Here is a 27,133-nt window from a genome sequence, read left to right as displayed (position 1 = left end):
GGCCTGGAAGAGAAGGGGCTCCCTCAGCAAAAGCCGAGGCAGCAGAGGGTCAGCTCCGATGTTTGCTGTTTGACCATGAGCCTTTTTCCTCCCCCTTCTCCAGATCTCCTTGTCACACACATCCTGCAAATCACAGTCTTGTGGAGATGACTCTCATTCGTCCTCGTCTTCCTCTTCATCATCCTCATCCTCGTCCTCTTCTTCCTGCCCCGGGAACTCAGGAGACTGGGATCCTAGCTCATTCCTGTCGGCACATAAGCTCTCGGGCCTCTGGAATTCCCCACATTCCAGTGAGGCCATGCCAGGCAGCTCTCTTGGGAGTCCTCCTACCATTCCCGGTGAGTCTCCAGGCTCGGGAGAGAGCCAGGCCCTATACAGGTGGATAGCTGTGTTTTCCTGTCCACTTTGTTCAAACAAATCATAAGACTGGTTACTAAAATAAGTAAAAGTGGAACTGTTCTGGGGGAAGCAGGGGCAGCTTAGACCTTGACTATCTCTGGAACTCCTTTCCCCACAACTCTGAACTTGAAAAATACTGCTAGTAGAAAACCGTTTGCCTCTCAAAGTTGTCATTGGCTCTGGTAGTTCACATTGGATCAAGACGGCACCCAGTGAGGTCTGAGTAGAAAGTGGAGTCGTAGGACTTAGATCACCTGACCCCTGCAGCACCACAGAGGATCTGGGTAACTGTGTCTTCCTAGGCCTTGATTTCCCCACCTAAGGGATGGGTATAAAAGCATTGCATTTAAATGCCCAAGAGATTGGCAGTATAAGCCGTAATGGTTATTAGCTAATTTAGCAGCTGTGTAAGTCTTCTTTGACTCTGAAATAACTCTCAGAGACCCAGAGACAAAACTCTTGGGTTATTGGTTTATTAGGTAAATATGATTTACTGTCATACTTCTAAATGAAAGAGCTGAGTTCTTCAAAGTGGTACTGCCCCCAGAATTATGAGTGTTGAGCAGTATATAATTCCATTAGTTTTTGTACATAAGCTAGAGAGTCATCAGAACCTTTTTCCCACTTCTATGAAATCTGGGGCCCTCAGGGGTCTGGCGTGCCCTTTTGCTTTGCTGCACGTGGCACAGAGGCAGAGCCTGGGCCTGCTGCTCCACTGGCTTCTGCAGATCATCCTCCAGGCCTGAGGAGCACCTGTGTACAAGCAGATCCTAGAGAGACCCTGAGAGACAGAATATACATCCCCTGCTCATGCTACAGAAAAGGCATGGGGCCTTCTGTGGAATCAGCATTCCTAGTACCTTCTTGCTTGGGCCTGGGCTCCTTGAGCCCACTCAGCTGTGTTGCTGCCCACAGAATCTTCTCCAGCTCCAGGGTCCCCTGTGCTGAGAGGCTGTGCCCTCTGGTCACAGAAGCAGGATGCTGTGGCACTGAGCCTGTGGGCTTTCCTTCCCAGGTCTGGGCTCCTATTCTGACCCCTTTCTCCTTCCTCTGCCCACAGGTGAGGCTTTCCCCGTCTCGGAGCACCACCAGCACTCAGACCTCACTGCTCCCCCTAACAGCCCCACCGGCCACCACCCCCAGCCAGCATCTCTAATCCCGTCTCACCCCAGCTCCTTTGGCTCCCCGCCCCACCCACACCTGCTGCCCACCACCCCGGCAGCACCTTTCCCTGCCCAGGCTTCAGAGTGCCCTGTTGCTGCTGCCACCGCCCCCCACACTCCAGGGCCATGTCAGAGCTCCCATCTGCCCTCCACCAGCATGCCACTCCTGAAGATGCCCCCACCATTCTCGGGGTGCAGCCACCCCTGCAGCGGGCACTGTGGTGAGCACTGCAGCGGGCCTCTCCTCCCACCCCCGAGCTCTCAGCCACCCCCTAGCACTCACAGGTAAGTGCGCTGCATGAAGGGCACACTCTCTACCCACTTGAACTTAGAATTGTGGACAATTTGGGGGTAACTTTGAGGTGGAAATTAAAGAGTAGACTATGTCTTTCCTTTCATTATTTTTCCAATTGTAAAGAAGTATGTATTTTGGCCTGGCACAGTGGCTCACACCTATACTCCCAGTGCTTTGGGAGTCCTAGACAGGAAGATCACTTGAGCCTAGGAGTTTGAGACCAGCCTGGGCAACGTGGCAAGACCCCCTTCTCTATAAAAAAATTTTGAAAATTAGCTAGGCGTGGTGGCATGCAACTGTAGTCCTAGCTACTCAGGAGGCTGAGGCAGGAGGATTGCTTGAACCCGAGAGTTTGGGGTTGCTGTGAGCATTGATCATGCCACTGCACTCCAGCCCGGGTGACAGAGTTTAAAAAAAAAAAAAAAAAAAACTACTACGTGGGGTTTTTTTGTTTTGTATTTTGTTTTGTCTTTAACTTGGAACAATTCAGAAATGTATAAGGAAAAAAATGTCTTCACAACCTGAACTTCTACCACTGTGGTATATTTTCACCGTGTTTCTGTATATAAATAACATAATTAGATATCTGATATACCTTTCGTGTAGTAGTAATTTTTTAACATCACGTCATGATCATTTCCCCAGTTAAAATTCTTCAAGAAACTTTTCAATGGCCATATAATGTCTTACTGTATAGCTCAAGCATACTTTATCATTCCCCTGTTCCTGGACATGTAGGCATTTCCAGTTTAACCATGATGAATGAGACTGTAGTAAGCATCCCTGCACCTAAATCTGTTTGAATGAGAAATCATGTCCTTTGGGGAGATTCCTAGAAGTAACTCTTAAGTACTGAGAAAGGTTATACTAACATATATTTGAAAGATAATTCTTTGGAGAAGATAGAGGTATATTTTTATGTTAGAAATCAGATCTGTGTTTATCATGCGTTTCTATTTTCCTATTGGAAAGTCTCCTGTGTCTTGCACATGCTGGATTGACAGTGTCTGCAGTCTGCCACCCGCCGGTTTTCACTTAGTGTTGCCTCCTCAGCATATTTGTGTTCTGGTGTGGTATTCTTAGCCCCAGCTTCAAAGGCTGGAGAACATTGACCGCAGTTCATGTTATTGTTCTCCTGTTGCTGAGCATTTGGGTTTTTCCGACATTTTAACATTACCAACAGTGTCTCTAAATACGTCTTTGCTTAAAGCCTTTTCCCTCTTTTGGATTTTTCTTGTTGGAATCAAGTTCTCAGAATGAAAAAAGTTACTAGTTAAAGGCTGTTTAGGTGTTTTTTGTTCTTTTTGAGGGTTCTTAATACACATTGAAAAACTGCTATCCAAAGGGGTCTCCAAATTGATGTAACCACCAATGAGTGCTGGTTTCCCATATTTGCAGGCACACTATTTTAATTTTTCTAAGATCAATTTTGTGGCCTGGTGCAACAGCTCATGCCTGTAATCCCAGCAGTTTGGGAGGCCAAGGCAGAAAGATTGCTTGAGCCCAGGAGTTGGAGACTAGCAAGGGCAACATAATGAGACCCTGTCTCTACAAAAAATTTAAAAACTAGTGGGGCATAATATGCATGCCTCTAGTTCCAGCTACTCAGGTTGTGGGGGCTGAAGTGGGACAGGACCGCTTGAGCTGGGAGATATAGGCTGCAGTGAGCTGACATCGTGCCACTGAACTCTACCCTGGGCAACAAAGTGAGAGCCAGTCTCAAAATAAAAAATAAAATCAGTTTTGCTGGCCAGGCACAGTGGCTCCTGCCTGTAATCCCAGCACTTTGGGAGGCTGAGGCGGGCAGATCACGAGGTCAGGAATTCCAGACCAGCCTGGCCAGCATGGTGAAACCTTGTCTTTATTAAAAATACAAAAAAAAAATTAGCCGGGCATGGTGGCGTGTGCCTGTAGTCCCAGCTACTTGGGAGGCTGAGGTAGGAGAATCGCATGAACTCAGGAGGCAGAGGTTGCAGTGAGCCGAGATTGTACCACTGCACTCCGTCCAGCCTGGGCAACAGAGTGAGACTCCGTCTCAAAAAAAAAAAAAAAAAAAAAAATCAATTTTGCTAATGCAATAGATAATGAATGGTTGATTTAGAATAAACTTCTGTAACCACCACTGATAATGATTCCTGCCACCATGTTTTTTAATCCATGTCACATGCTTAGCATCCTTTCTAGTAGAGGGCTGCTTTGGACTGCCCTGGAAGCTGGGCTTCCACACAGCTCCTTCGAGCGCCGTCCTTGCTCTCGGTTCCCTTGCCACCTGAGCCGCAGCCTAGCACTGGGACCAGCCCAATGGGTGCTTCAGCTGCTCATGGCCCAGCCTAAGGCTTCAGCTCTTCCTGGCTCAAATTATGGGATGTTTCAGGCATATGCCTCATTCTTACCCTGGGAAAATATTCTGTATTACAAGATATCCCAGTGCTTCCTGAAATCCAGAGGCAGAACAGTACAGTGGAGAGAGTAGAGTTTTGCATAGAGAGAAACGTGGGCTTGAGTTCCCCACGTCTCCCCTGCCTGCACCCACCATGCACGCCTTCTCAGGGCACTATGCATACCTCACTTTATCCTCCTGTTTATCATGCATTATTGTCACGGTCTGTTTGTATCCTTGAGTCCTGGCCACTTGTTGGGCAAAGCAGTCAAGTACTCAGCTTCACTCTCCACCACTGCAAAGTGGGGATAATGACACTTATTTTGCAGGACTTGGGGGATGGTTAGACATAATATGCCAAGGCTGGGCACGGTGGCTCACATCTGTAATCCCAGCACTTTGGGAGGCCAAGGCAAGTGGATCATGAGGTCAGGAGATCGAGACCATCCTAGCTAACACAGTGAAACCCTGTCTCTACTAAAAATACCAAAAAATTAGCCAGGCGTGGTGGTGGGCACCTGTAGTCCCAGCTACTCGGGAGGCTGAGGCAGGAGAATGGCATGAACCTGGGAGGTCGAGCTTGCACTGAGCCGAGATTGTGCCACTGCATTCTAGCCTTGGGCAACAGAGTGAGACTCCGTCTCAAAAAAAAAAAAAAAAAAGAAAAAATAAGATGCCGAATCCAGAACCTAGCACAAACAGTGACTCTTATAGTTGGTGTCCCAGAAGTCACTCGCTTGTTCTCAACTCCATGCCCTGTGGTTAAGGCAGCTCCACCTACTGCTCCAGAGCACCAGAGTCTGCTCAGAAGCACCTTAGAAAGTGAAAGGAGACTGACCTCATGGATAGCCCTGAGTGTTCCAGAGGAGCCATCAGCCCACCAATGGGTTCAGGCCTATTTACTGAGCAGCTGCTGTGTGCCGGGTTGTTATGCTACACACTGGGACCCAAAACTGAAGCAATACAGCCCCCGCCCTTGAGGCGCACAGTCCAGTTTAAGAGACACATGCGCAGACAGACCATGACCGTGAAGCACAGTAAGCAGAGGATGGAGTGAGGGTGCAGGCAGGGGAGGTGTGGGGAAACCTTTCCAGAAGAGCCACATTTGTGTTTGGGATGGGCCTTGAGGGACAGTGCAGGTGTTCGCCCTGTTCTGGTGAGAGATGCAATGTAGTTGGACTGCCTGGGACCTCTGTGGAGTGGGGCAAGTGAAGGGCGGTCAGGACGGCAGGTGGTGGTTGGGATGCTTCCTGGGCTCCTGCATCACCCTCCCTCACCTCTGGGCCTTCCTCCCCATCATCAGGGATCCCGGGTGCAAGGGGCACAAGTTTGCACACAGTGGCCTGGCTTGCCAGCTGCCCCAGCCCTGCGAGGCAGATGAGGGGCTGGGTGAGGAAGAGGATAGCAGCTCTGAGCGAAGCTCCTGCACCTCGTCCTCTACCCACCAGAGAGATGGGAAGTTCTGTGACTGCTGCTACTGTGAGTTCTTCGGCCACAATGCGGTGAGTGAGCCTGCCCAGGCCAGAGAGGGCTGGGGGCCAGCCCAGGTGAGCAAAAGGAGCACACTGCTCTCCCCAGAGAGACCCCTTTGCTCACGGTGGCGATTACCGCACTGGGGCCATGAGTCCTTGCACCTGCGTCCGCTCGCTTGATCCTCACAGCACATTCGTGAGATCGGGGTTTTTAAACATTTTGCTACCTTTGCTCTTCTCGTGGTTTCTCTTAAGATTGACTTTTTTTCCTTAGGCAAAAGGAAAGGAAATGGCAGAGAGAAAGCTATGATTCTGATGAGTATGTATACGTGTGTAATCCCAGAGAAGTGAACGCTTGGGCGTGATGAAGGCAGAGTGGAAGCAAAAAGGCTCTCAGTCCCCCAAGTGTGACAGCCAGCCGAGGGACAGGCCGTGAGCACAGACGGCGCCAGGAAGGAGGCTCAGATCAGAGGGCATGCTGGCTCTGGCCAGGGGGAGGAAGCAGTGCAGAAGTCTCATAAGGTGAAGAGGAGAGGGCCACTGGTTAGGGTAGAGCAGTTGAGGATAGAAGAAATGAAAGTAATTAAATTGCTAGTCACCTTTGAGCTAGGGGTTATTATCCTCATTTTAGAGATGACAAAATTGAGGCTCACAAAGACTCGGTGACTCGCCCAAGGTCATACAGCTTCCCGGTGACGAAGCCCGGGCTCCAACTTGCTTTCCTGGCTCCCCAGTCAGTGTTTGCCCAGCTCTGCCCTGTTCCCTCCTAGTCCCTTCACCCACTGCCACCTGGGTTCAGCCTGGCTGACAGGGTGAAGCCATGTGGCCTTGGTGGCTAATGGTAGAGAGAACAGTTGTCTTGCTTCTCATCACATACTTGGTGCCAGCGGGTGGGAGTGCTATGGGCCTCCCAGGCCCAGGGTGTAATGTCAGCACCTCCCCCCCCCCACCAGCCGCCCGCTGCCCCGACGAGTCGGAACTATACCGAGATCCGGGAGAAGCTCCGCTCGAGGCTGACCAGGCGGAAAGAGGAGCTGCCCATGAAGGGGGGCGCCCTGGGCGGGATCCCTGGGGAGCCCGCCGTGGACCACCGAGATGTGGATGAGCTGCTGGAATTCATCAACAGCACGGAGCCCAAAGTCCCCAACAGCGCCAGGGCCGCCAAGCGGGCCCGGCACAAGCTGAAAAAGAAGGTGGGTGTAGGGAGAGCCCAGCTCTGCCATCTCTCCTCCCTGAGGACCTTCGCCCCAACCCCCAGGACTTCTGGGGCGTGAATGATGCTGGCTGCCAAAAGCCTCAGCTTGGCTCACTGTTCTGGGAAGGTCTGAATGAGTTGGGGAGGCATCAGGGTCAGGGAGCCTGGGGGCAAATAACTGGAGGAAAAAACGTGTCGTGGCCTGAGAAGCTGCTTGCTGGATTCCTCCAAGCTGAGGACTTGCTTCAGTCATGTATTCATTCAGCAAACACTTCTACAAATACTGGCAGCCAAAGTGTGACACAGTTAAGTTCTCACCCAGGAGAAGCTGCCCAGTGGGGAGACTGACACAAAACTGGACAAGCATATTAGCATGTGACAAGTACTGGGATGAGGGAAGTCCCCCATCCTGCCTGGAAATGGCTTTACAAGAGGCTGACTGTGAGTACAGACTCCTCAGGAGGGCCGTCCTGGCAGCAGGCATGGCACATTCCACAGCAGCTTGACAGCCAAAACTGAGCAGAAGAGAGGCGGGATGGACACTGTTGTTGAGGGAGGGCCCTCGAGGCCCTGCGGAAGAGCTTTGGCTTTATCCTACCAGTGAGAGAAGTCACTGAGGGTTTTAATCAGAGAATGCAGTTGGTCACACCTGCATCCTAAGATTACGGCATGGCCAAATGGAAGGTAGCTTGGAGGGTTCCAGGCAGGAAGACCTCGAGTTCGATGCCTCAGGCAGGAAATGCAGGCCAAGGGAGTGATGATTGATGGTGGGGCCAGAGAAGAAGAGAGGGATTTTCAGAGAAAGCCGAAGTGATGGGCCTTTGATCTGATGGCAGGAGAGGGAGATGGAGGCAGGGATGTCTCCCAGGTGTTTGCTTGGTGACCAGCAAGATGGTGGCACCTTTCACTGAGCCAGGATGGGATTTGCAGAAGACAGTGAATTCACTTGAGGCATGTTGACTTGAAGGTTCCCGTGAGACATCTCAGAGGAGAAGTGCAGGGCTAGCATTTACCAGCACAGAGATGTAATTGAAGCCAGGGGAATGAACCAGTCCTCGGGACTGAGGACAGAACCTGGTGAACCATTCCTGGGCAGCCTTCCTGCCAGATGAGCCCCGGAGCTTGATGGCTTGTCCTTTGTGGCTTCATTACCTGTTCACCTGCCAACTCCCAACTGCATCTGCACAGTGACACGCTTGGGAGCCCAGCATCCGAAGAGATTTGGGTGTAACAACCAGCTAGTTCCAGTTCCTGGGTGGTCAAACAGCCCTAGTGCTTTGGAAAGCAGAAGTGATTCACCATCCTTTTTCAGCCCCAAGGACAACCAGGATCCTGCTCCTGCCGCCTGAAGTAGTGAGCCAAGGGGTCCCACCGCTGCCTTCTGAAAGGGGTCAGCACTATCTTTCTCCCATGCAGAATCACCCAGCCAGAAAGGTTCAGTGGGCTGCAGCAGTCTCTGGCCTTTCCTGGCTTCTTAGGGCAGTGCTTCCCAGTTAAGTCCCCAGAGAGCACACCTGGCAGTTCCCACGTCTGGTGTGCTTTTCATAAATATGTGTGCCCACATGTCTCTTCCCCTTTACTGATAATGCTATCTTCTCTCACCTTTTCTTCTGACAAACTTTCCTTCCAAGTTCAGTTCAGCTGTTTCCTCCTTCATAGCCATCCTTGGGTAACTTCCACTGTACTCCCATCCCACTTCACATATCTGGAGGCTCTGCTCACTCATCCCACACTGCACAGCTCCTGTCTGGCAGGCCCAGGTGGGACCAGGCAGCCCTCCCTTTCCAGACTTAGTCGTGGGGCTGCAGGCAGGGACAGACACGCAGTGGCAGTGGCATGCATTAAGTGATTATGGTCATTATCTCTGTAGACAGCAGCCTTCTCCCTTGTCTCCCTCCACCTCCTGGACTTCACAGTCTGGCTCTCCACAAAAGCCCAGCTGCTCCTTCTCTCCTGCCTCAGGAGATGGACAGAGCTCAGTGTCTCTCTGCTCCCTTCTCCCACTGCCAGCCCGTGACTCTCTCACCTTGTCTATGTGTCTTCTGTCTACACAAAGGTGAGAGAGTCACGGGCTGGCAGTGGGAGAAGGGAGCAGAGAGACGCTCACCCTGCTTCTTAAAAACTGCACCCCTGGCTCTGTCATCTGTGACCTCCTGGCCACTCCTCCACATCCACTGAAGACTCTCCTCCCCCTTTCTCTTCTTCCCAGGCCAGTCCGTTCCTCACTCACTTGAATGGAGTAAGTATTGTAAGTATTGGTAGGAGGGCAGGCAAATTACCCATCTCTCACTCACTCACCAGTACTCAGTTCCTTGTCCCGCGATCTTTTTTTCAGACCCACTCAAACACCACAGCCCTGGGTTCCACCCCAGCCTGGCTCTCCCTTTCTACAGCTCAAGAAAAGCATGTGCGTGAATCTGTGGCAGGCGGCCATGTGCGCTTCTGCTTGCTGAGCTCCCGTGTCACAGGCGGGCCTCTCATGGTTCCCTGGGCTTCCTGTGCCTCAGCACGTCCATTCCCCACAGTCCTTCTGTCAGGCCTCCAGTCTTCTCAGACCACTAGACCTTCCCAGCCCACACCTTATTTTTTGTCAAATAACCTCACTTTCGATTTCAATGAGGAAAAAAGCCATTGTACAGGGATTCTCCCACTGTTTTGCCATTCCCACCTGCAAACATACTTTCTTCCTTGTCATGAGAGTCACCCTTTTCCTGCCTAAGGCCCGTGCAGTACTTTCTTGACCCCTCAGCCCAGCAGTAGGCTCCTGGTCTAGCTTAGCCTCTCCTCTGTGCTGTTCCCATCCACATTTCATTGTGCCCATCACTCTCTTTTTTGGAAGCAAACTGCTCCCTGAGACTGTTACCTCTCTCTCAACCCCTCTCCAGCCTCTTTCCTCTCATCACAGCCACATTGCTTGAAAAATGATGTCTGCATTCACTGTCTTCACTTCCACCCATTAGCTCACTGCAGACTGTTTTCTACCCACACCCTCTCCAGAGTCACTGGTGACTTTTTTGTTGCCAAATCCATCCTGCTCTCCTGTTCCTGTCGTATTCGTCCACTAGAGAATAGCTGGCATTTTGTGTTTGTTCTGCTTTTCACGCATTGTCTTTGGCACCTCTGACCTCAGCCAGGCAGGAAAGGGAAGGGGGAGTATCATGTTCTCCAGATGTCTTGCCTGCCTCTGACATCCTTTTTGTCTCCGTTGTGAGCTCCTCTTCCTCCACTTGACCCTCCTTCATGGGGACATCTCCCTGGGAAAGAGAGATGCCATCTAGAAAGAGCCAAATAGTGTTTCCTTCCCGCCCTGCATATCCACGTCTCCAACTGCTACTGGATACCTCCTCATGGATGTCCCACAGGTATCTCAGACTCCACACATACAAATTTCAGCTTGTTGTCTTTCTCCAAACAGGCCTGCTATCCCTTCTCTGTTGTCTCTCTAGTCAGTGGCACCGCCTCCCACCCTGTTGCCTGAGCTGGAGTTCTGGGCGCCAGCCTGGGGAGTGCATTATAGCAACCCGGAGCAGCGTGCCTGGAACTGGATCTCAGTTTGACACTTGGCTCAGCCACACTTGCTGTATGACATTGGGCAAATCACTTAACCTCTAAGCCTCAGTTTCTTCATCCATAAAATGAGAATAACAGAACCTAAGTCATAGATTATTGCGAGGATGAAATGGAGCAATGCATGGAAAGATTGGGCAGAGTGCCTGGCACATGTGAGTGCTCAGGCAGTGGGGCTGCTGTGGCAGCCATAGTGGCCGTCAGTGTTTCTCTGACTTTTCTCATTCTGTCTCCCTACCCATCACCAAAAGCCCTATCCATGCCACGTCGCTGATAGCTCAGACCAGTCCACTGCTCTCCACCCTACTGCCACTACCTTAAAAGCCATTAGTAGCTGGACACTGCCCTCGGGTACAAACTCTGTAGGGCCTGCAGGGCTCTTCACGATCAGCCCCTGCCAGCTTGCCAGCTTTATCTCTCAGCCTCTCCTTTCTGACCTTCCTACCCACCTGCCCCACCCAACCCCTACATCCCCCAAAAAATCTGGGCTACAGCTGTACTTTTACATGATTTGCATTCCCAGAAGATACTGAGCTTTCCCATTTCCGGCCTTTCCGCTTGCTATTCCTTCTCTCTAGAAAATGCTTGTCCCACTGCCTCCAGGATGATCCCACTCCCCCTTCAGTGCTCAGTGCAGATCCTGCTGCCTCCAGGAAGCACTCCCTGGTGACCCAGTCTAGGTTGGGAGCATCTCTAGGTTCCCAGATCACCCTGTGCTTCCTTCCATGCAGCATTTGTCACTGTCACTCTGAATTCAACAGGTTGTTTGCTGTTGTCTCCCTCAGCAGACTAGAGTCAGCGAGGCAGAGAATGTCTCACATACGCTAAACTCACAGGGCCTGGCCTGCTGCCTCACAGCCTCAATGGTCAGTAAATGGTCATCAGATGGAATTGAGAAACATAGGAACTTCTGAAGATCAGGCCTGGGTGTATTGTCCTGGCTCTGCCACTTCCTAGCCGCCGCCGCCTCCTGTTCTTTCCAAAGTCGAGGTTTCTCACCTATAAGCAGAGGGTCATGATGCAGCAAAGACAGTGGCGAGGATTAAAGGAGACATCTATGGGAAGTGCTCACGGTACAAAGCAGAAAGTGTGTGTTTCTGTGCTTTCTCCTCTTGATACCAGAGTGTATATGGTTCCATGTCATTCCCTCCACACCAGTAGTCAGACTTTTTGTTTTAGCAGCAAAACTTTTCTGTGAAATCTGTGTGGTGCTGGGGGAGCGAGGTGAAGGGCCCTTGGTCCTCGTTGGTCTAACCCAGGGCCTCTGAGCCCTACCCACAGCTAGAAAAGCTGCTCCCTGCGGGCCATGAAGCCCAGCCCCACCTTTGCACATGGGAAAGGACCCCACACAGACTCTCAGCTGTCCTCATTGTGACCCTGGAATATAGAGTACCTCTTCCTCCTAACTTACAAATAGGGAAAGTAAGGTTCAGAGAGAATAAGTGATTTGTCCAAGGTCCCACAGAACAATCGACTGTAGTCCATTGTGGAGCCAGGATTCACAAAAGATAAGTGCCTGCCTGGTGGGACGCAGGGCCACCCTCTTTACATTGACTCTGAGGTGGTAGCAAGCCCTGGTTTCTCTCACCAGCTGCCCTTTCATGTTCTTTTCCTCCATTCCCAAATCAGCTGGAAGTACAGGAGGCAGTGGGAATCAGTGGTGCCAGGCACACCACAGCCACCTCCTTCCCGAGGGTTTTGGTATCTGCCTCCTGTCTCCCTCTAAAGGCGTCGTTGGCCTTGAGGTGGGATGGAGAGGTTGGGGTGACTCAGATCCCATAGACTTTCATTTTGATTCCCTAGATCCAGGTCTATCAAAGCCAACCAGCAGGGCCTGGCCTCTCTGAGCCTTCCAGGCCTCACCTGGGCAAAGGAGCAGCTCTCACATCGTGGCTGTGTAGGCCAGTGTGGTTGTCCATGGCATGCCATTGGGCACACTCTAGATGTGGCCTTGATTACTTGAGACCAAGTGTGTAGCAACTGGCCTTTCTATGGGAACACTGTCCTCTTTAGTAATACCCAGATATAGTATCAGGAAGGCACATGTCCTCCCAACCAGAGCAGTCTCATCTACCCCGACACCTGCCTGCTGTAAGACCCCGTGATGGCATGGCTTTTTCCCTACCAAGCGCAGGGGTAGAGAGAATGCCTCTCTAGTAGTGGTCTTCTTCACATGCATCCCCACTTTGGCTTTACTCCGAAATTATTGTCCCCATTTTGCAGATGAGTCCACTGAGACTGGGGCTCTGGGTAAACAAGCTGTAAAAACCCTACCCTCTGGGTGTGACTGTACCCCTGCCCCCAGGACATGCACCTGTCTGGCTGCAGTTTGCTGTCACTCCTGCAGGGTGTGTAAGCAGGCTAGGATTTTAAGGCTTTGCCTCCAGCAAGTTAGTGGCAAAGCTGGGCCCCAGGCTGATGGGTCAGGTATCACATTGTGCCTGGCAGTTGACAGCCCCTGCTAAAACTGCCTCTTGTCTTGGCAGGAAAAGGAGAAGGCCCAGTTGGCAGCAGAAGCTCTAAAGCAGGCGAATCGTGTTTCTGGAAGCCGGGAGCAAAGGCCTGCCAGGGAGAGGCTCTTGGAGTGGCCCGACCGGGAACTGGATCGGGTCAACAGCTTCCTGAGCAGCCGTCTGCAGGAGATCAAAAACACTGTCAAAGACTCCATCCGTGCCAGCTTCAGTGTGTGTGAGCTCAGCATGGACAGCAATGGCTTCTCTAAGGAGGGGGCTGCTGAACCCGAGCCTCAGAGTCTACCCCCATCAAACCTCAGTGGCTCCTCAGAGCAGCAGCCTGACATCAACCTTGACCTGTCCCCTTTGACTTTGGGCTCCCCTCAGAACCACACGTTACAAGCTCCAGGCGAGCCAGCCCCACCATGGGCAGAAATGAGAGGCCCCCACCCACCATGGACAGAGGTGAGGGGGCCCCCTCCTGGTATCGCTCCCGAGAATGGGCTCGTGAGGAGACTCAACACCGTGCCCAACCTGTCCCGGGTGATCTGGGTCAAGACACCCAAGCCGGGCTACCCCAGCTCCGAGGAGCCAAGCTCAAAGGAAGTTCCCAGTTGCAAGCAGGAGCTGCCTGAGCCTGTGTCCTCAGGTGGGAAGCCGCGGAAGGGCAAGAGGCAGGGCAGTCAGGCCAAGAAGAGCGAGGCAAGCCCAGCCCCCCGGCCCCCAGCCAGCCTAGAGGTTCCCAGTGCCAAGGGCCAGGTTGCTGGCCCCAAGCAGCCAGGCAAGGTCCTAGAGCCTCCCAAAGTAGGCAGCTGTTCCGAGGCTGGAGAGGGGAGCCGGGGGAGCCGGCCAGGACCAGGTTGGGCTGGCAGCCCCAAAACTGAGAAGGAGAAGGGCAGCTCCTGGCGAAACTGGCCAGGCGAGGCCAAGGCACGGCCTCAGGAGCAGGAGTCTGTGCAGCCCCCAGGCCCAGCAAGGCCACAGAGCTTGCCCCAGGGCAAGGGCCGCAGCCGCCGGAGCCGCAACAAGCAGGAGAAGCCAGCCTCCTCCTTGGGTGAGTGCACCAGGAACCGAGCGGCTGACCCCTACCCCAGCCAGGCCACGGGGTGGAGGGGCAGCCTTTGTGTGTAGGCAGTGCTGCCCCCAGAGCATAACCCCAGAGGCCTGGCCATGGGCACTGAGCCCTCCTGGCTGTGTCTTCCTAGACGATGTGTTCCTGCCCAAGGACATGGACGGGGTGGAGATGGATGAGACTGACCGAGAGGTGGAGTACTTTAAGAGGTAGGTGTGGGCTGCCTGCTCTCCCACTTGTGGAGGACTCCAGGTCCTGCCCACACTCAAGCCCCGTGTTGTGCCTCAAGCCTCAAAAAGGCCTGCTCCCTTGGCCCTGACCCCTTGGGGAGGCTCACCACCCCCCACCCCAGGCCCTCTCCCACCAGCCTGCCTGCTGAAAATCCACGGAGCAACTGGGCAGGATGGCGCATCTAGGAATGTGCAAGAGAGACAGGAGGAGGCATGTCAGGCCCCCAGAACCAGGACTTTTTCCAGCTATGTTCACTTTGTGTCTTCACTTGCACATTCTCTGCTTTGCCTGGACTGAGGTCAGTGAAGCAGTCTGGACCAGGAGTCTAGATGGCCATGAACATGCAGCCTACTGATACATGGCATAGGGTTGGGGAGGATAGAAGGGGTGGGGGCTGGCCAGGAGGCCTTCCCAGGAGAGGTGGTAACCAAGTTGAAACCTGAAGAGTAAGAATGAGTTGGCCAGACAAGATGAAAAGGTATTCATGCCAAGGGGGGCAGTGAGTACAGAAGATTAGGGTGAAAGAAACACAGCATACAGTCACCCTCCATATCTGCAATCAAAAATATTCAGGAAAAAAAAAATAGCAATACATTACTAAATAATGCAAAATTTTTAAAATTAGTATTTTCGGCCAGGCACAGTGGCTCATGCTTCTTACTCTAGCACTTTGGGAGGCCGAGGCAGGCAGATCACCTGAGGTCAGGAGTTCAAGCCTGGCCAACTTGGTGAAACCCTGTCTTTACTGAAAATACAAAAATTAGGCAGGCATGGTGGCACGTGCCTGTAATCCCAGCTACTCAGGAGGCTGAGGCAGGAGAATCGCTGGAACCTGGGAGGCAGAGGCTGCAGCGAGCTGAGACTGGGCCACAGAGCAAGACTCTGTCTCAAAAAAATATGTATTTTTACAGGCGTTGGCTCATGCCTGTAATCTCAGCACTTTGGGAGGCCAAGGGGGGCAGATCACTTGAGGTACTTGAGGTCAGGAGTTTGAGACCAGCCTGGCCAAAATGGTGAAACCCTGTCTCTAATAAAAATCCAAAAATTAGCCAGGCATGGTGGCAGTGCCTGTAATCCCAGCTACTTGGGAAGCTGAGGCAAGAGAATCGCTTGAACCTGGGAGTCAGAGGTTGCAGTGAGCCAAGATTGTTCCATTGAACTTCAGCCTGGGTAACAGAGTAAGACTCTGTCTCAAAAATAAATAAAAATAAAAATATAACTACATAGCATTTACATTGTATTAGGTATTTTAAGTAATCTAGAGATGATTTAAAGTATATGGGAAGGCCAGGCACAGTGGCTCCCGCCTGTAATCCCAGCACTTTCGAAGGCCAAGGTGGGAGGATCGCTTGACCTCAGAAGTTCAAGACCAGCCTGGGCAATATAGTGAGACCCCATCTCTTATTAAAAAATAATAATAATAATAAAAGTATATGGGAAGAGCCATGCAGGTTATATGCAAGTACTACACCATTTTTTATATAAGGGACTTGTGCATCTGCAGATTTCGACATCTGGGTAGCTAATCCCCAGCAGATTCAGAGGGACGACTGTACTTAAGGGAATGATGGAAGCCAGCCCAGCAGAGCTAGAGAGTCAAATACCAGATGAGGAAGGAAGTAGAATCCCAAGGCAGTTTCACTGTCTTCATACGTTGTCCCCTGGACCCAGTCCAGAAGCCACCAAGCCAGCAAAGCTCCTATGCCTGCTAAACACTAACACCTGAGAGCCAAAGAGGTTGTGTAGAGAACCTGGTTTCTTAGTGATGGGGACTTGGTACCTTAGGAGTCCAGTGAGGAAGAGAAGGAACCTCTGATTGTGCTTCTCCTGTGTCCCCTAAACCCAACAGGTTCTGTTTGGATTCTGCAAAGCAGACTCGTCAGAAAGTTGCTGTGAACTGGACCAACTTCAGCCTCAAGAAAACCACTCCCAGCACAGCTCAGTGAGGTACAGAGATCCCAAGAGTTACATCCACTGCCTCTCCCTGTGCTTGGCCACACTCTATACCCCCGCCAGACCATTCTGTGCTCTGAAGCATAGGGAGTTGGGCTTTGGGCGTGGGAGCCCTGGCCTCTGTCTGCACCTCCACAGCAATGGCACAGTTGGCTACAGCCTCCAAAGATCTAGGCCCCATCTCCTCCTACAGCCACTCACCTGTAGGCCTCTGTTCTCCTATTACTCCTCCCTGGGCCCTCCTGCCCATGCTCCTGAAGGTCCCCTTCCTGGACTGGCATCTCCTAGGGCATCACCAGCAGGGTCTTACCAGCTGCTTTCAAAAGTGCCCAGATAGCCATCAGACCCATGGGGGCTGTCCTCACCCCTGATGTTATCAGTCCTTGTGTCAAGTCCCACTTCCTGCCCTGGGCTCCTCAGTGTAGGCTACCAAGGTGCTTCCTAGCTGAAGCAGTGTAAGAAGGGGCCAGCCCTGAGTGAACATCGTGGGGGTGCAGATGGGCTGGGCCGAAGGCTTGTAGGTCATTTAGGCATGGAGGAGTTGATGGCAGCTCCCCAAAGCAGGACAAGTTCCATGAGGATATTGGTAGCCACACTGCCTCCTATAAGAAGAGACCTGGGTGCCAAATGGCTTTGGAATCCTCTCCCAGCCACCCACACAGGTCCTTTTGTCTGAAACAATGATGTACCAGATGATGATCTGGACTGGGAACAGAAAACTGGAGAAGGCACTGGGCCTGGAACCCTACTGATGAAGAGAAGGGCAGCTAGCAGGCAGGCCTTAGGCTGGGCTGGGGGCTGAGTGGCTCTGCAGTTTCATATCTCAATCCTCAGCTGCGTCCCTGGGGTCAGGCCTTTTCTGGCTGGCAACCACATAGCTGTCCTGGAGACTATAGAAGGCTGGGGCAGGCAGACTGAGCTCACAAACAACTCGCTTCTCCTATGATGGCCCCACCTGTCTTTCTCCTCTTTCCAGTGCCAGGCCAGCTCCTCTCTGGACCTAAGCAGCAAACTTCCTGGACCCTCAGCTCCCCAAGGGCAGCTCAGAGAGCCTGCAGCCAGGACAGCCTTCAGAGCTAGGGCTCCCTATGACCCTTGTGCCGCCCCAGAGTCCAGAGTCTTTATGCTCACTTTAGTTCTCCTCTGCTCGGAGGGGGCTGGGCTCAGTCAGCCCCCTTTGCCAAATTGAGATGCCCACAAGCCCCAGAAGCATCTTCCAGATCCAGGGTGCCATCCCGCCTCTCTTCTCCACCTCCATGGGAACCAGGAGTAGCAGGAACCCCAGGCACTTCCTCTGTTATCCCTACTGAGAGAAAAGAGATCGCGTCTCCTCCTACAAGCCCAGTTCTGTCATCCAAGAAATCAAACGCAATTGTCTCCTTCCACTCCCTCCTCTTGACCCTTTTTCACCTGGTCTGGCCTCTTTTCCAAGATAGCAGATGCCCCTCTCCCCACCCCCTAGAAAGTGCTCTCCTTTGACCTTCTTCACCCTCCCCCGGGCTGTGTACCTGGAGTCAGAGGCAGGAGCACAGCTGCATAGCTGGCCTCCTGGCCCCTGCTGATGGACAGCAAGTGCCAAAGGCTGGATCTACTCAAGGATTGTCCCACACCTTGTCAGGATCCCAGGACTGGGGTTTTGTCTCCCAACCCATTAACCTGCCTCCTCTGCTACAGGTGATTCAGGGAATCTGTTCAACATTTTCAGCCCAGGGAACAAAAACAGCCAGCTGTTCCTGCTACCAGAGACCCATGGGTACCCAAATGGCATGGGGAGGCTGGAGCATGGGCCGTCGCTGACTGTGATTCTGCTCTTTTTTTCTTTCTCAGGCCCTGCCCAGGCTGAGCTTCTTCAGGGCGTCCTGAGGCCCCGACTGCCAGCTGAAGGCCTACAATTTTTCCGTGTGCCCCACCTATCCGCCCAAGACCTTCTCTGCTCCCCACCATCCTGGACCAACCAAAAGCTGAACGGATGCCACACTGTGCTGGGGCCCCTTGACCTCAGCAGAGCCGCTTCCTGGTGCTACGCAGCCTCCACACTCAGAGCCCGTGGACTGGGCTGGCCTAAGGGCCGGGGCTGATGGTACTGCTAGCCCAACACTGCTCTCTTTGTGTTCAGTTTTTTTGTTTTTGTTTTTATTTTATTTTTTTCCAATTCTTTACTTTTGATACTGTGAAGATCTTTCATGCCGAAAGATAAAGCAACATTTGGACACAGAGTTGGCATGTTGGTGATTTGCAGGTCTGGGCGGGGAGGGAGTCGAGGGTGTGCTCAGAAGCATGGGCTCTCCCTTAGTCACTAACCCTAGCATGTGCCATGCATCAGCAGTTTGGTACTGCTGTCCCATTTTACAGGTGAGGAAACTGAAGCCAATAGTAAAGTGACTGAGCTGAAATCAGTCTAGCCGATTAGGCTCGAGCACAGGCTGGTATGACTCTGGCATCTATGCCCTTTTCTCCTGTTGGGAGGTCTCTGGTATGTGAGCCTAGGGCAGCCCCTTCCCCACTCTTTCTTGTTTCCCTCTTTGCAAGATGGGTGAGTTGGAGGGGTTGAAGTTGGTCTCGGTGCATCTGGATGTCAGAAGAGGTCTAGGAAAGACCCTGAGGATCTGTAGCCTGGGCCATCAAGGCCCCTCACACTGACTTCACACAGTCAGGGGAAGTTGGGGGTAAATTGAGCTTTTTTTATAAATTAGATCTGATTAGGCCGGGCGTGGTGGCTCAAGCCTGTAATCCCAGCACTTTCGGAGGCCGAGACGGGTGGATCACAAGGTCAGGAGATCAAGACCATCCTGGCTAACACGGTGAAACCCCGTCTCTACTAAAAAATACAAAAAACTAGCCGGGCGAGGTGGCGGGCGCCTGTAGTCCCAGCTACTCGGGAGGCTGAGGCAGGAGAATGGCGTGAACCCGGGAGGTGGAGCTTGCAGTGAGCTGAGATCCGGCCACTACAGTCCAGCCTGGGTGACAGAGCAAGACTCTGTCTCAAAAAAAAAAATAAAAAATAAAAAATAAATAAATTAGATCTGATTTTCCAGTGGGGGTGGGACATGTAGCTGAGGACTTGAGAGTTAAGAGGATAATGAACTCTTATGTAAAGTCAAGCAAACTACCTCATCCCCTGAAATGGATCTGGTTTGTAAATTTGGATTTTAATATAATGAGTTTGCCCAAAATGCCCCTCACACACTTGTGTCCAAACTCCATGCCCCAAAATTTAGTTTCTGCTCCTACAACCAACTCAAATTTATGTGGGGAGCTAACAGGGTCACTAAGAGTCATGTATTTGGGTGTTGTGAGCAGGACCAGAAACCATGTATCCTCCTCCATCCCTCCCAGGTTGAGACCTACCAAGGGACTGGCAGTAAGCACCAGCTTCTTTATTTTTTTTTTACAGAGATGGGGGGTGTTGCTATGTTGTCAAAGCTGGCCTCGAATTCCTGGCTTCAAGTGATCCTCCTGCCTTGGCCTCCCAGAGAGCTGGGATTATAGGAACGAGCCACTGTGCCCAGCCTAAGCTTTCTTTACTAAAGAAAAGAACAGCAGTGCCCACAGACTCACAATTCCTGGTCCCTGGCCTTTCCCAATCCCCAAGGGAAATGTGGACGCTGTGAAATCCCTGTGAAACCTTTCTCTGTAAATTTATTGGCTGTGTTCCCCTCTCCCATGGGCTCTTGTACTACACTCCTGCCCTGCAGTTGAATTGGCAACACTACCTAAAATTCTGCTTCATTCAAAATTTGCAGGTCTGATCAAGCAGCCCATCTACCATGACTTCTGTGGCATTTGGGACCTTCGTGCCTGGGGCCCTGACTCCAGTACTTGTTCCAGCCATGCTGGACGACCTTCCTCTCCAGTAAGGTCTCACAACCGCAGGTCTCCCAACTTTCACATATTTTCCTCCTCCTTTAATTTTCCCCGTTTTTCATGAATTCCTGTGTATCCTTCATATCCCAGCTAAGAGGCCATTGTACTATGAAAACTATGACACTTCCAAAAGCGGTACCTTGTCTTAGGTTTTTTGTTTGTTTTGAGATGGAGTCTCGCTCTGTCACCCAGGCTGGAGTGCAGTGGCACCATCTCGGCTCACTGCAAGCTCCGCCTCCCGGGTTCACACCATTCTCCAGCCTCAGCCTCCCGAGTAGCTGGGACCACTGGCGCCCGCCACCACGCCCGGCTAATTTTTTTATTTTTAGTAGAGACGGGGTTTCACTGTGTTAGCCAGGATGGTCTCGATCTCCTGACCTCGTGATCCGCCCGCCTCGGCCTCCCAAAGTGTTGGGATTACAGGCGTGAGCCACCGCGCCCGGCCCCCAGGATCTTTAACTTCAAGACCAGTTATCTGTCTATATTTCTAGTGTCAACTAATCCATAAGCTCCTCGCACACCAGGTATGTGTCTTGATTATCATCTGCTTGAGCGCAGTACCAATGCCCAGCACACACTTTTGAAGGAAAGAAAGCACAGAGCTGACCAAGTCATTCCTCCTTAGAAGTCTCTAATATTAAAGTTGAAACCACTTACTCTGAGAGTCACAGCAGGTATGCTCTGGTCGCAATCTCCTTTTCTGGCCTTAGCTCCGGCTTCCCCATCCCACCCTAGCCGCAATGCTGTTGCCTGGTGAATCTGTGTACTTGCACATCGCCAGACCTGTATTCCTGCAGCGCCCTGGCCCAGGACGCCTCTCCTCTCCCAGCCTGAGATTCCCACGCTTCCCTGGAAGCGCCCCCCAGGCAGCTCTGTTAGGGCATTTACAGTAATAACCGTTTACATTTATCCAGGGCCTCCCAGTTCAAAACCACTGCCATCCGTTTCTGATGCGTCCCCCACCACTGAACATAGGTGTCACACAGGCGCAGTCAGGGCGGCAGGGTGCGTGGAGCGGTTTATCCCGCAACCCCGGCGGCCCTGGCAGGGATGGAAGCGCAGGCGGCCCACGCGGACTCGGCCCAGCGCTCCCGGCCCTACAGGACGCACTGTCAGCCGGTAGGGGCGTGCCCAAGACGCCATGCTCAGGGAGAGGTTGGGCACCCGCCGGCCCGCCCCGACTCCGGATCAGCGGTCTCCGCTGCGTGCGTCTTCCTCTTCCAGTGGGCCTGGGTTGAGCCTTTTAGCGCATGCTCCAAGTCCTCCGGTGTCCCACAATGCCTTGCGGCCGGTTTCGCCCTCGGTCCTGGCAACTGTCGCGTAACCACCCATGAAAGCGTCGACGCTTCGCCGTGCGAGAGCAGCTCCGGAGCAAATTTGTCCCTCTGCGCGATCCGGAACTCCGAGGTCGTTGCTAGGCGCCGACGTTCGCTTCTTCACATCGGATTGGGTCCCACGCAAAGATGAGGCGGGGTTTCGCCGTGGCGCGCATGCGTGCAGCAAAGAATGGAGGAGTCGGAACCCGAACGGAAGGTAGGAGAGAGGCGAGGCTCCTCGCGGGTGAGAGCGGGCGTGAAGTGGGGAGCAGGCCGTGCCTGACTTACGTGTGCTTGCAGCGGGCTCGCACCGACGAGGTGCCTGCCGGAGGAAGCCGCTCCGAGGCGGAGGATGAGGACGACGAGGACTACGTGCCCTATGTGCCGTTACGGCAGCGCCGGCAGCTACTGGTGAGGGGCCCGCGTCCGGGGAGGGATGGGGCCGTGACCGCCGGTCGTAGGGAGGGCAGTCTGAGGAGTGAGCTTCAGTACACCGGGGCGCGGCCCCCAGACAAACGAGGGACCGACGGCCTGATCTGAGGGGTAGGGCGGTTCTGCGCCTCGGGCACAGGATCCTCGTCCCAAAGCCAGGATCCTGACGCTGGCCCTGTGGACCCCATTCCCATTCTATCTGTGGGGCCCGGGTGGAACCTCAGCTCCAGAAGCTGCTGCAGCGAAGACGGAAGGGAGCTGCGGAGGAAGAGCAGCAGGACAGCGGTAGTGAACCCCGGGGAGATGAGGACGACATCCCGCTAGGCCCTCAGTCCAACGTCAGCCTCCTGGATCAGCACCAGCACCTTAAAGAGAAGGCTGAAGGTGGGCTGGGCAGCACTGCCGGGGCGGGAAAGGAGAAGCCGAGCCTGGCGCACCGTGTTGGTATCTGTCTGACATCTTCCACTTCTTTTCTCAGCCCGCAAAGAGTCTGCCAAGGAGAAGCAGCTGAAGGAAGAAGAGAAGATCCTGGAGAGTGTGGCTGAGGGCCGAGGTATGGTTGTAGCCAGGATAGTGAGAAGGTAGACTGAGTCTCCTCCTCCCAGCCCCAGGCATGTTATATCTCAAGGGATCTGGCTTCTCAGAAGTAGGAGCCAGCCCTGAGCCATGTCTTTCTCCTCAGCATTGATGTCAGTGAAGGAGATGGCCAAGGGCATCACATATGATGACCCCATCAAAACCAGGTATGTTTGTACAGTCTGCAGTTGCCCTTGCTTAGGATGGTACATGCAGGGTTGCTCCCAGGCCAGCTGTTCCCAGAGCTCTCTTGATCCCTGTTACCCATCCACAGCTGGACTCCGCCCCGTTATGTCCTGAGCATGTCTGAAGAGCGACATGAGCGTGTGCGGAAGAAATACCACATCCTGGTGGAGGGAGACGGTATCCCACCACCCATCAAGAGCTTCAAGGAAATGAAGTTTCCTGCAGGTAGTCAGGGAGCGGAGAGAGATCCCACACTTTTATAATCAAATGCCTATGGGGTTATGTCCGAGCCCACCCTGAGTTCAGCCACATCTGCATTGGATCCAGTCACTGGGGCTGGAGGGATTTGAGGAGAAGTTTCTTTAGGTTCCTTGTTGCCCCAGCTGTACATGTTCATTGTTCTCTGCTGTTACGAAGCTTCAGGAGGAAAGTGCCATTGGGCATAGGCACTGGGTACAAGTCCTGGCTGTACCTAGCCTGTGGGCCTTGGACAAGTCTCTTTTTTGTTTTTTTTTTTCCTCCCTTTCTCTCTCTTGCTCTGAGCCTCAGTTTCATCATCTGCAACTTGTAGGGATAGTGCCAGTTTTACAGGCTTTGGGGCTCTGAGAAAGTACCTGTGAGTCACAAGGACGATGTCTGTTGGTTTTCACAGCCATCCTGAGAGGCCTGAAGAAGAAAGGCATTCACCACCCAACACCCATTCAGATCCAGGGCATCCCCACCATGTGAGTGTGGACTGTGGACCTGGGGTCCTTGAGGAGGGCGGGAACGGGGAGGAGCAATGGCTAGGTGTCCTTCATCTTCTGTTGAAATTGGCTCTCGGGTCATCCTCTCCCAACAGTCTATCTGGCCGTGACATGATAGGCATCGCCTTCACGGGTTCAGGCAAGACACTGGTGTTCACGTTGCCTGTCATCATGTTCTGCCTGGAACAAGAGAAGAGGTTACCCTTCTCAAAGCGCGAGGGGCCCTACGGACTCATCATATGCCCCTCGGTAAGACAGGCTGGCCCGGAGGGCAGGCCAGAGACTGGGGCTGCCATCTGGTACCAGCCTTTATCTCTCTGCCTGCAGCGGGAGCTGGCCCGGCAGACCCATGGCATCCTGGAGTATTACTGCCGCCTGCTGCAGGAGGACAGCTCACCACTCCTGCGCTGCGCGCTCTGCATTGGGGGCATGTCCGTGAAGGAGCAGATGGAGACCATCCGACAGTGAGTGCTGGCACTCCCTGCCCCCACCTCTGCCACCTGCAAGTCCGTGGAAAAGCTAAAGCTAAAGGACCCTTTACCTTAGCCACTCCACACATCTTCACAGAGGGCTGCTGTGAGTCCAACCCTCAAGGAGCTCCCAGTCTAATGGGGAGGTCAGTTGGGGGAGGACAGAGGGATGTGGCCCGGTGCTGTGGGAGCACAGCAGATGGAATGGTGCACCTTGCTGGGGACATCTGGGAGGTGGGAGCTCAGAGCAGGCTTTGCAGGGAAGGTGACGTTTGAATTTGGAAGAGGAGCAGTCCAGGCTGAAAACACAGAGGTGGACGGCCCAGGAATGTCAGGGTCATTCAGTGGTCAGTAAAGGAGGTTGAGGCACTGGGGTAGGGCTGGATCCCAGTGACACTTGTGTCCTTTCCGTGCTGTGCAGTCCTCTGCAGACCACCAGAGGCCCTGGACCAGGCCCTCTGTTTACAGATGGGCCAGACCCCATCCCAGAGGCCTTTCTCTATGGACTTCTGAGTCTTAGGGAGATGTGGGCACAGAAAAGATGAAGCCAGGGGACCAGGAAAGTGAGCCCCAAGTAAAGCCTCTGGAGCTTCAGGACAGCGCTTCTGGGTGAGAGGACTGACCCAGGAGAAGGGGGAAGGGCGTGCCAGGCTGAGCGGTGGTAAAGATGGCTGCAGCGCCTTGGGAGAGAGTTGTGTGCTATACATAGGGCAGGTGGTGGGAACGATGAGAAGGGGACAAAGAAATAGGAAGGAGGACAGACAGCAGAACAGATGCAGGGTGTCTACTTGCCTTTAGGTAGGTGTTAGGCCAGTGGCCCCAACCTCAGGGTCTCTGCTTGGTCCCCAGCGGTGTACACATGATGGTGGCCACCCCAGGGCGCCTCATGGATTTGCTGCAGAAGAAGATGGTCAGCCTAGACATCTGTCGCTACCTGGCCCTGGATGAGGCTGACCGCATGATCGACATGGGCTTCGAGGGCGACATCCGCACCATCTTCTCCTACTTCAAGGTGCCTGCCCCCGCCCAGCCAGGGCACCCCTACACCACCCCACCACTGCACACCACATCGAACTGTGGAGACCCCACGCCTCTGACCACACCACCCACTGCTCATACTTCGTGGGCTGTGTCTCAGTTGCTCAGCTTCCTCAGACCCCATGCCCCTCAGCCCAGCCCTGCGTGCCCTTGGTCGCAACCCCCCCACTTCCTCAGGGCCAGAGACAGACCCTGCTCTTCAGTGCCACCATGCCGAAGAAGATTCAGAACTTTGCTAAGAGTGCCCTTGTAAAGCCTGTCACCATCAACGTGGGGCGTGCTGGGGCTGCCAGCCTGGATGTCATCCAGGTGGGCCGGCGGTCCTGATGGGCGGTCTCTCACCTGTGGGGGCTGGATCTGATAAGGCTCCCTGAAGCTGATTGGAGCCGGGGGTCTACCTTGTGGGAACTGGGGGTTTCGTTCAAAGCCCCTGACCCTTAACCAGGGAAATTTTTAGGACACCCAGCCCTTGGCGGCCAGAGGCTTCTGGTCACCTCGTGGTCCAGATGACGGGCTGTGGCAGGGCTATGGCGGGTAAACCTAACCTCAAGATCACCTTGTGGTGGCAGGAGGTAGAATACGTGAAGGAGGAGGCCAAGATGGTGTACCTGCTCGAGTGCCTGCAGAAGACGCCGCCGCCTGTGAGTGCGGCCAGGCCAGGCTGGGGCCAGAGTCCCTAGGACCAGGCAGGGCTTTGGAGGGGACGGAGTGCCGGGGGAGGTGAGGTGGGTGCCCAGGCAGTCAGCCCCTGACTGGAGTTTGTCTTTCCGGACAGGTACTCATCTTTGCAGAGAAGAAGGCAGACGTGGACGCCATCCACGAGTACCTGCTGCTCAAGGGGGTTGAGGCCGTAGCCATCCATGGGGGCAAAGGTCAGGGTGGTGCACACACTGGCTTGGACCCTGCCGCAATAGCGGCGCTTTACCTCACGCCTTCCCCTACTTGGGCGGCCTGCCACTCCCCTACCCCGTGGTGGCTCTGACAGTGTCTGCCTGACCCTCCCCAGACCAGGAGGAACGGACTAAGGCCATCGAGGCGTTCCGGGAGGGCAAGAAGGATGTCCTAGTAGCCACAGATGTTGCCTCCAAGGGCCTGGACTTCCCTGCCATCCAGCACGTCATAAATTATGACATGCCGGAGGAGATTGAGAACTATGGTAGGGGCCTGGGGCCCAAGGGCATGGGCTAGGCTGGGGAAGGGCCACCAGGCACCTGGTGTCCAGCAGTGGGCCAGAGTCTGTCCCTCTCTCTACAGTACACCGGATTGGCCGCACCGGGCGCTCGGGAAACACAGGCATCGCCACTACCTTCATCAACAAAGCCTGTGGTGAGTCTGTCACCAGAGCCACCTTAGCTATTCCCCGGGTCCCCTGCCTATGGCCACCCAGGTTCTGGCCACAGGGCCCAGGATGGGCCCTGATGCTTCCCCACTCCTCCACCAGATGAGTCAGTGCTGATGGACCTGAAAGCGCTGCTGCTGGAAGCCAGGCAGAAGGTGCCGCCTGTGCTGCAGGTGCTGCACTGCGGGGACGAGTCCATGCTGGACATTGGAGGTGACTGCGGAGCGGGATCCCTGAGTCCCCAGCCGGCAGGTGGCAGGAGGGGGTGCTGGAATTCAGAAACACGAAACAGGGACCGAGGGTGCCTAACAGGGTGCCTGAGGTCCAGGGCATGGATCCTGGCCCTTGACTTGGCTGATCCCTGTCCCCATTCCCCCAGGAGAGCGCGGCTGTGCCTTCTGCGGGGGCCTGGGCCATCGGATCACCGACTGCCCCAAACTCGAGGCTATGCAGACCAAGCAGGTCAGCAACATCGGCCGCAAGGACTACCTGGCCCACAGTTCCATGGACTTCTGACCCGATGGTCTTCCCTCCTCTCCAAGGGGCCTCAGTCCCCAAGATTGCCGCCAGTCTACACACACAGCAGCCCCCTGGACAGAACCAGCATCTCAGCTCGGCTGGCCTGGGCTGGGCCAGACTGGTCCTAGTTGCCTGTTCCCTGTGCTCCTCAGAATTACTATTTTTGTTTCCTTTCACCCCAGCTGCCATTAAAGCACAAACCTCTATCCCAGCCCTGGCCCTGCCTCTGTGTTTCATCTCATCCGCCCCCTGGTTCCTGGGGCAGACATCGCCTCTGACCTCTGGAGCCCCTCTGAGGCAAGGCCCCAGCGTCTCCCGCTAGCACTGCCAACACCCGGCCTGCTGGTGCTTGGGCATGGAAGGAGCCACCGAGCTGGTGCCAGCGTCTGGGGACTGAGCATCTCTCCATTGGGTTGTGTGAATTTATGACTCAAGGAGGGACCACACTGGCAGGCCAAGGAGAAGTG

The 27,133-nt window shown here is 53.8% G+C and overlaps 2 protein-coding genes across 32 annotated transcripts in view; both read left to right on the top strand.

Moving 5' to 3' along the window:
• Positions 1 to 18,396, top strand: part of FAM193B (family with sequence similarity 193 member B) — a 35,215-nt gene extending 16,819 nt beyond the window's left edge. For 8 of the 26 annotated variants that reach the window (XM_045394602.2, XM_045394601.2, XM_005558663.4 and 5 more), the window contains 8 exons: positions 104 to 338; positions 1,460 to 1,847; positions 5,541 to 5,739; positions 6,663 to 6,902; positions 12,958 to 13,978; positions 14,130 to 14,205; positions 16,077 to 16,174; positions 18,008 to 18,396. In XM_045394602.2, the coding sequence (XP_045250537.2) occupies positions 104 to 338; positions 1,460 to 1,847; positions 5,541 to 5,739; positions 6,663 to 6,902; positions 12,958 to 13,978; positions 14,130 to 14,205; positions 16,077 to 16,173 (2,256 nt within the window). In that variant the 3' untranslated portion in view covers position 16,174; positions 18,008 to 18,396. The remainder of the gene's footprint in view (positions 1 to 103; positions 339 to 1,459; positions 1,848 to 5,540; positions 5,740 to 6,662; positions 6,903 to 12,957; positions 13,979 to 14,129; positions 14,206 to 16,076; positions 16,175 to 18,007) is intronic. The other 18 variants (XM_045394603.2, XM_073994858.1, XM_073994860.1 and 15 more) reach the window with 8 other exon arrangements.
• Positions 18,397 to 21,534: 3,138 nt separating this feature from the next.
• Positions 21,535 to 26,877, top strand: DDX41 (DEAD-box helicase 41). Of its 6 annotated transcripts, none has more exons than XR_012414436.1 (17): positions 21,535 to 21,577; positions 21,661 to 21,771; positions 22,017 to 22,176; positions 22,271 to 22,345; positions 22,475 to 22,535; positions 22,643 to 22,779; positions 23,207 to 23,279; positions 23,396 to 23,549; positions 23,628 to 23,764; positions 24,620 to 24,782; positions 24,986 to 25,117; positions 25,378 to 25,494; positions 25,584 to 25,680; positions 25,815 to 25,964; positions 26,063 to 26,134; positions 26,250 to 26,360; positions 26,527 to 26,877. XR_012414436.1 is itself a non-coding variant. In XM_005558656.5 (17 exons), the coding sequence occupies exons 1-17, from the start codon at positions 21,551 to 21,553 to the stop codon at positions 26,661 to 26,663; spliced, it is 1,869 nt and encodes a 622-aa protein (XP_005558713.1). In that variant the 5' UTR covers positions 21,535 to 21,550; the 3' UTR covers positions 26,664 to 26,877. The 6 variants fall into 6 exon arrangements, 2 of the variants coding, with proteins under 2 accessions (XP_005558713.1, XP_045250543.1); XR_012414437.1 differs by having other exon boundaries at positions 23,628 to 23,876; XM_005558656.5 differs by having other exon boundaries at positions 25,378 to 25,449.
• The last annotated feature ends 256 nt before the right edge of the window (positions 26,878 to 27,133 follow it).

Source organism: Macaca fascicularis, chromosome 6 (assembly GCF_037993035.2).
Source record: "Macaca fascicularis isolate 582-1 chromosome 6, T2T-MFA8v1.1".
NCBI classification, from domain to species: Eukaryota; Metazoa; Chordata; class Mammalia; order Primates; family Cercopithecidae; genus Macaca; species Macaca fascicularis.
The sequence above is the reverse complement of the archived record's forward strand: the minus strand, read 5'-3'. Positions and strand labels throughout refer to the sequence as shown.

Coding starts and splice junctions, on each gene's coding strand:
- DDX41 (XM_005558656.5), top strand. CDS start 21,551: ATGGAGGAGTCGGAACCCGAACGGAAG. Junction 23,550..23,627: donor GACTCATCATATGCCCCTCG/GTAAGACAGGCT, acceptor CTCTGCCTGCAG/CGGGAGCTGGCCCGGCAGAC. Junction 25,450..25,583: donor TGCAGAAGACGCCGCCGCCT/GTGAGTGCGGCC, acceptor CTTTCCGGACAG/GTACTCATCTTTGCAGAGAA.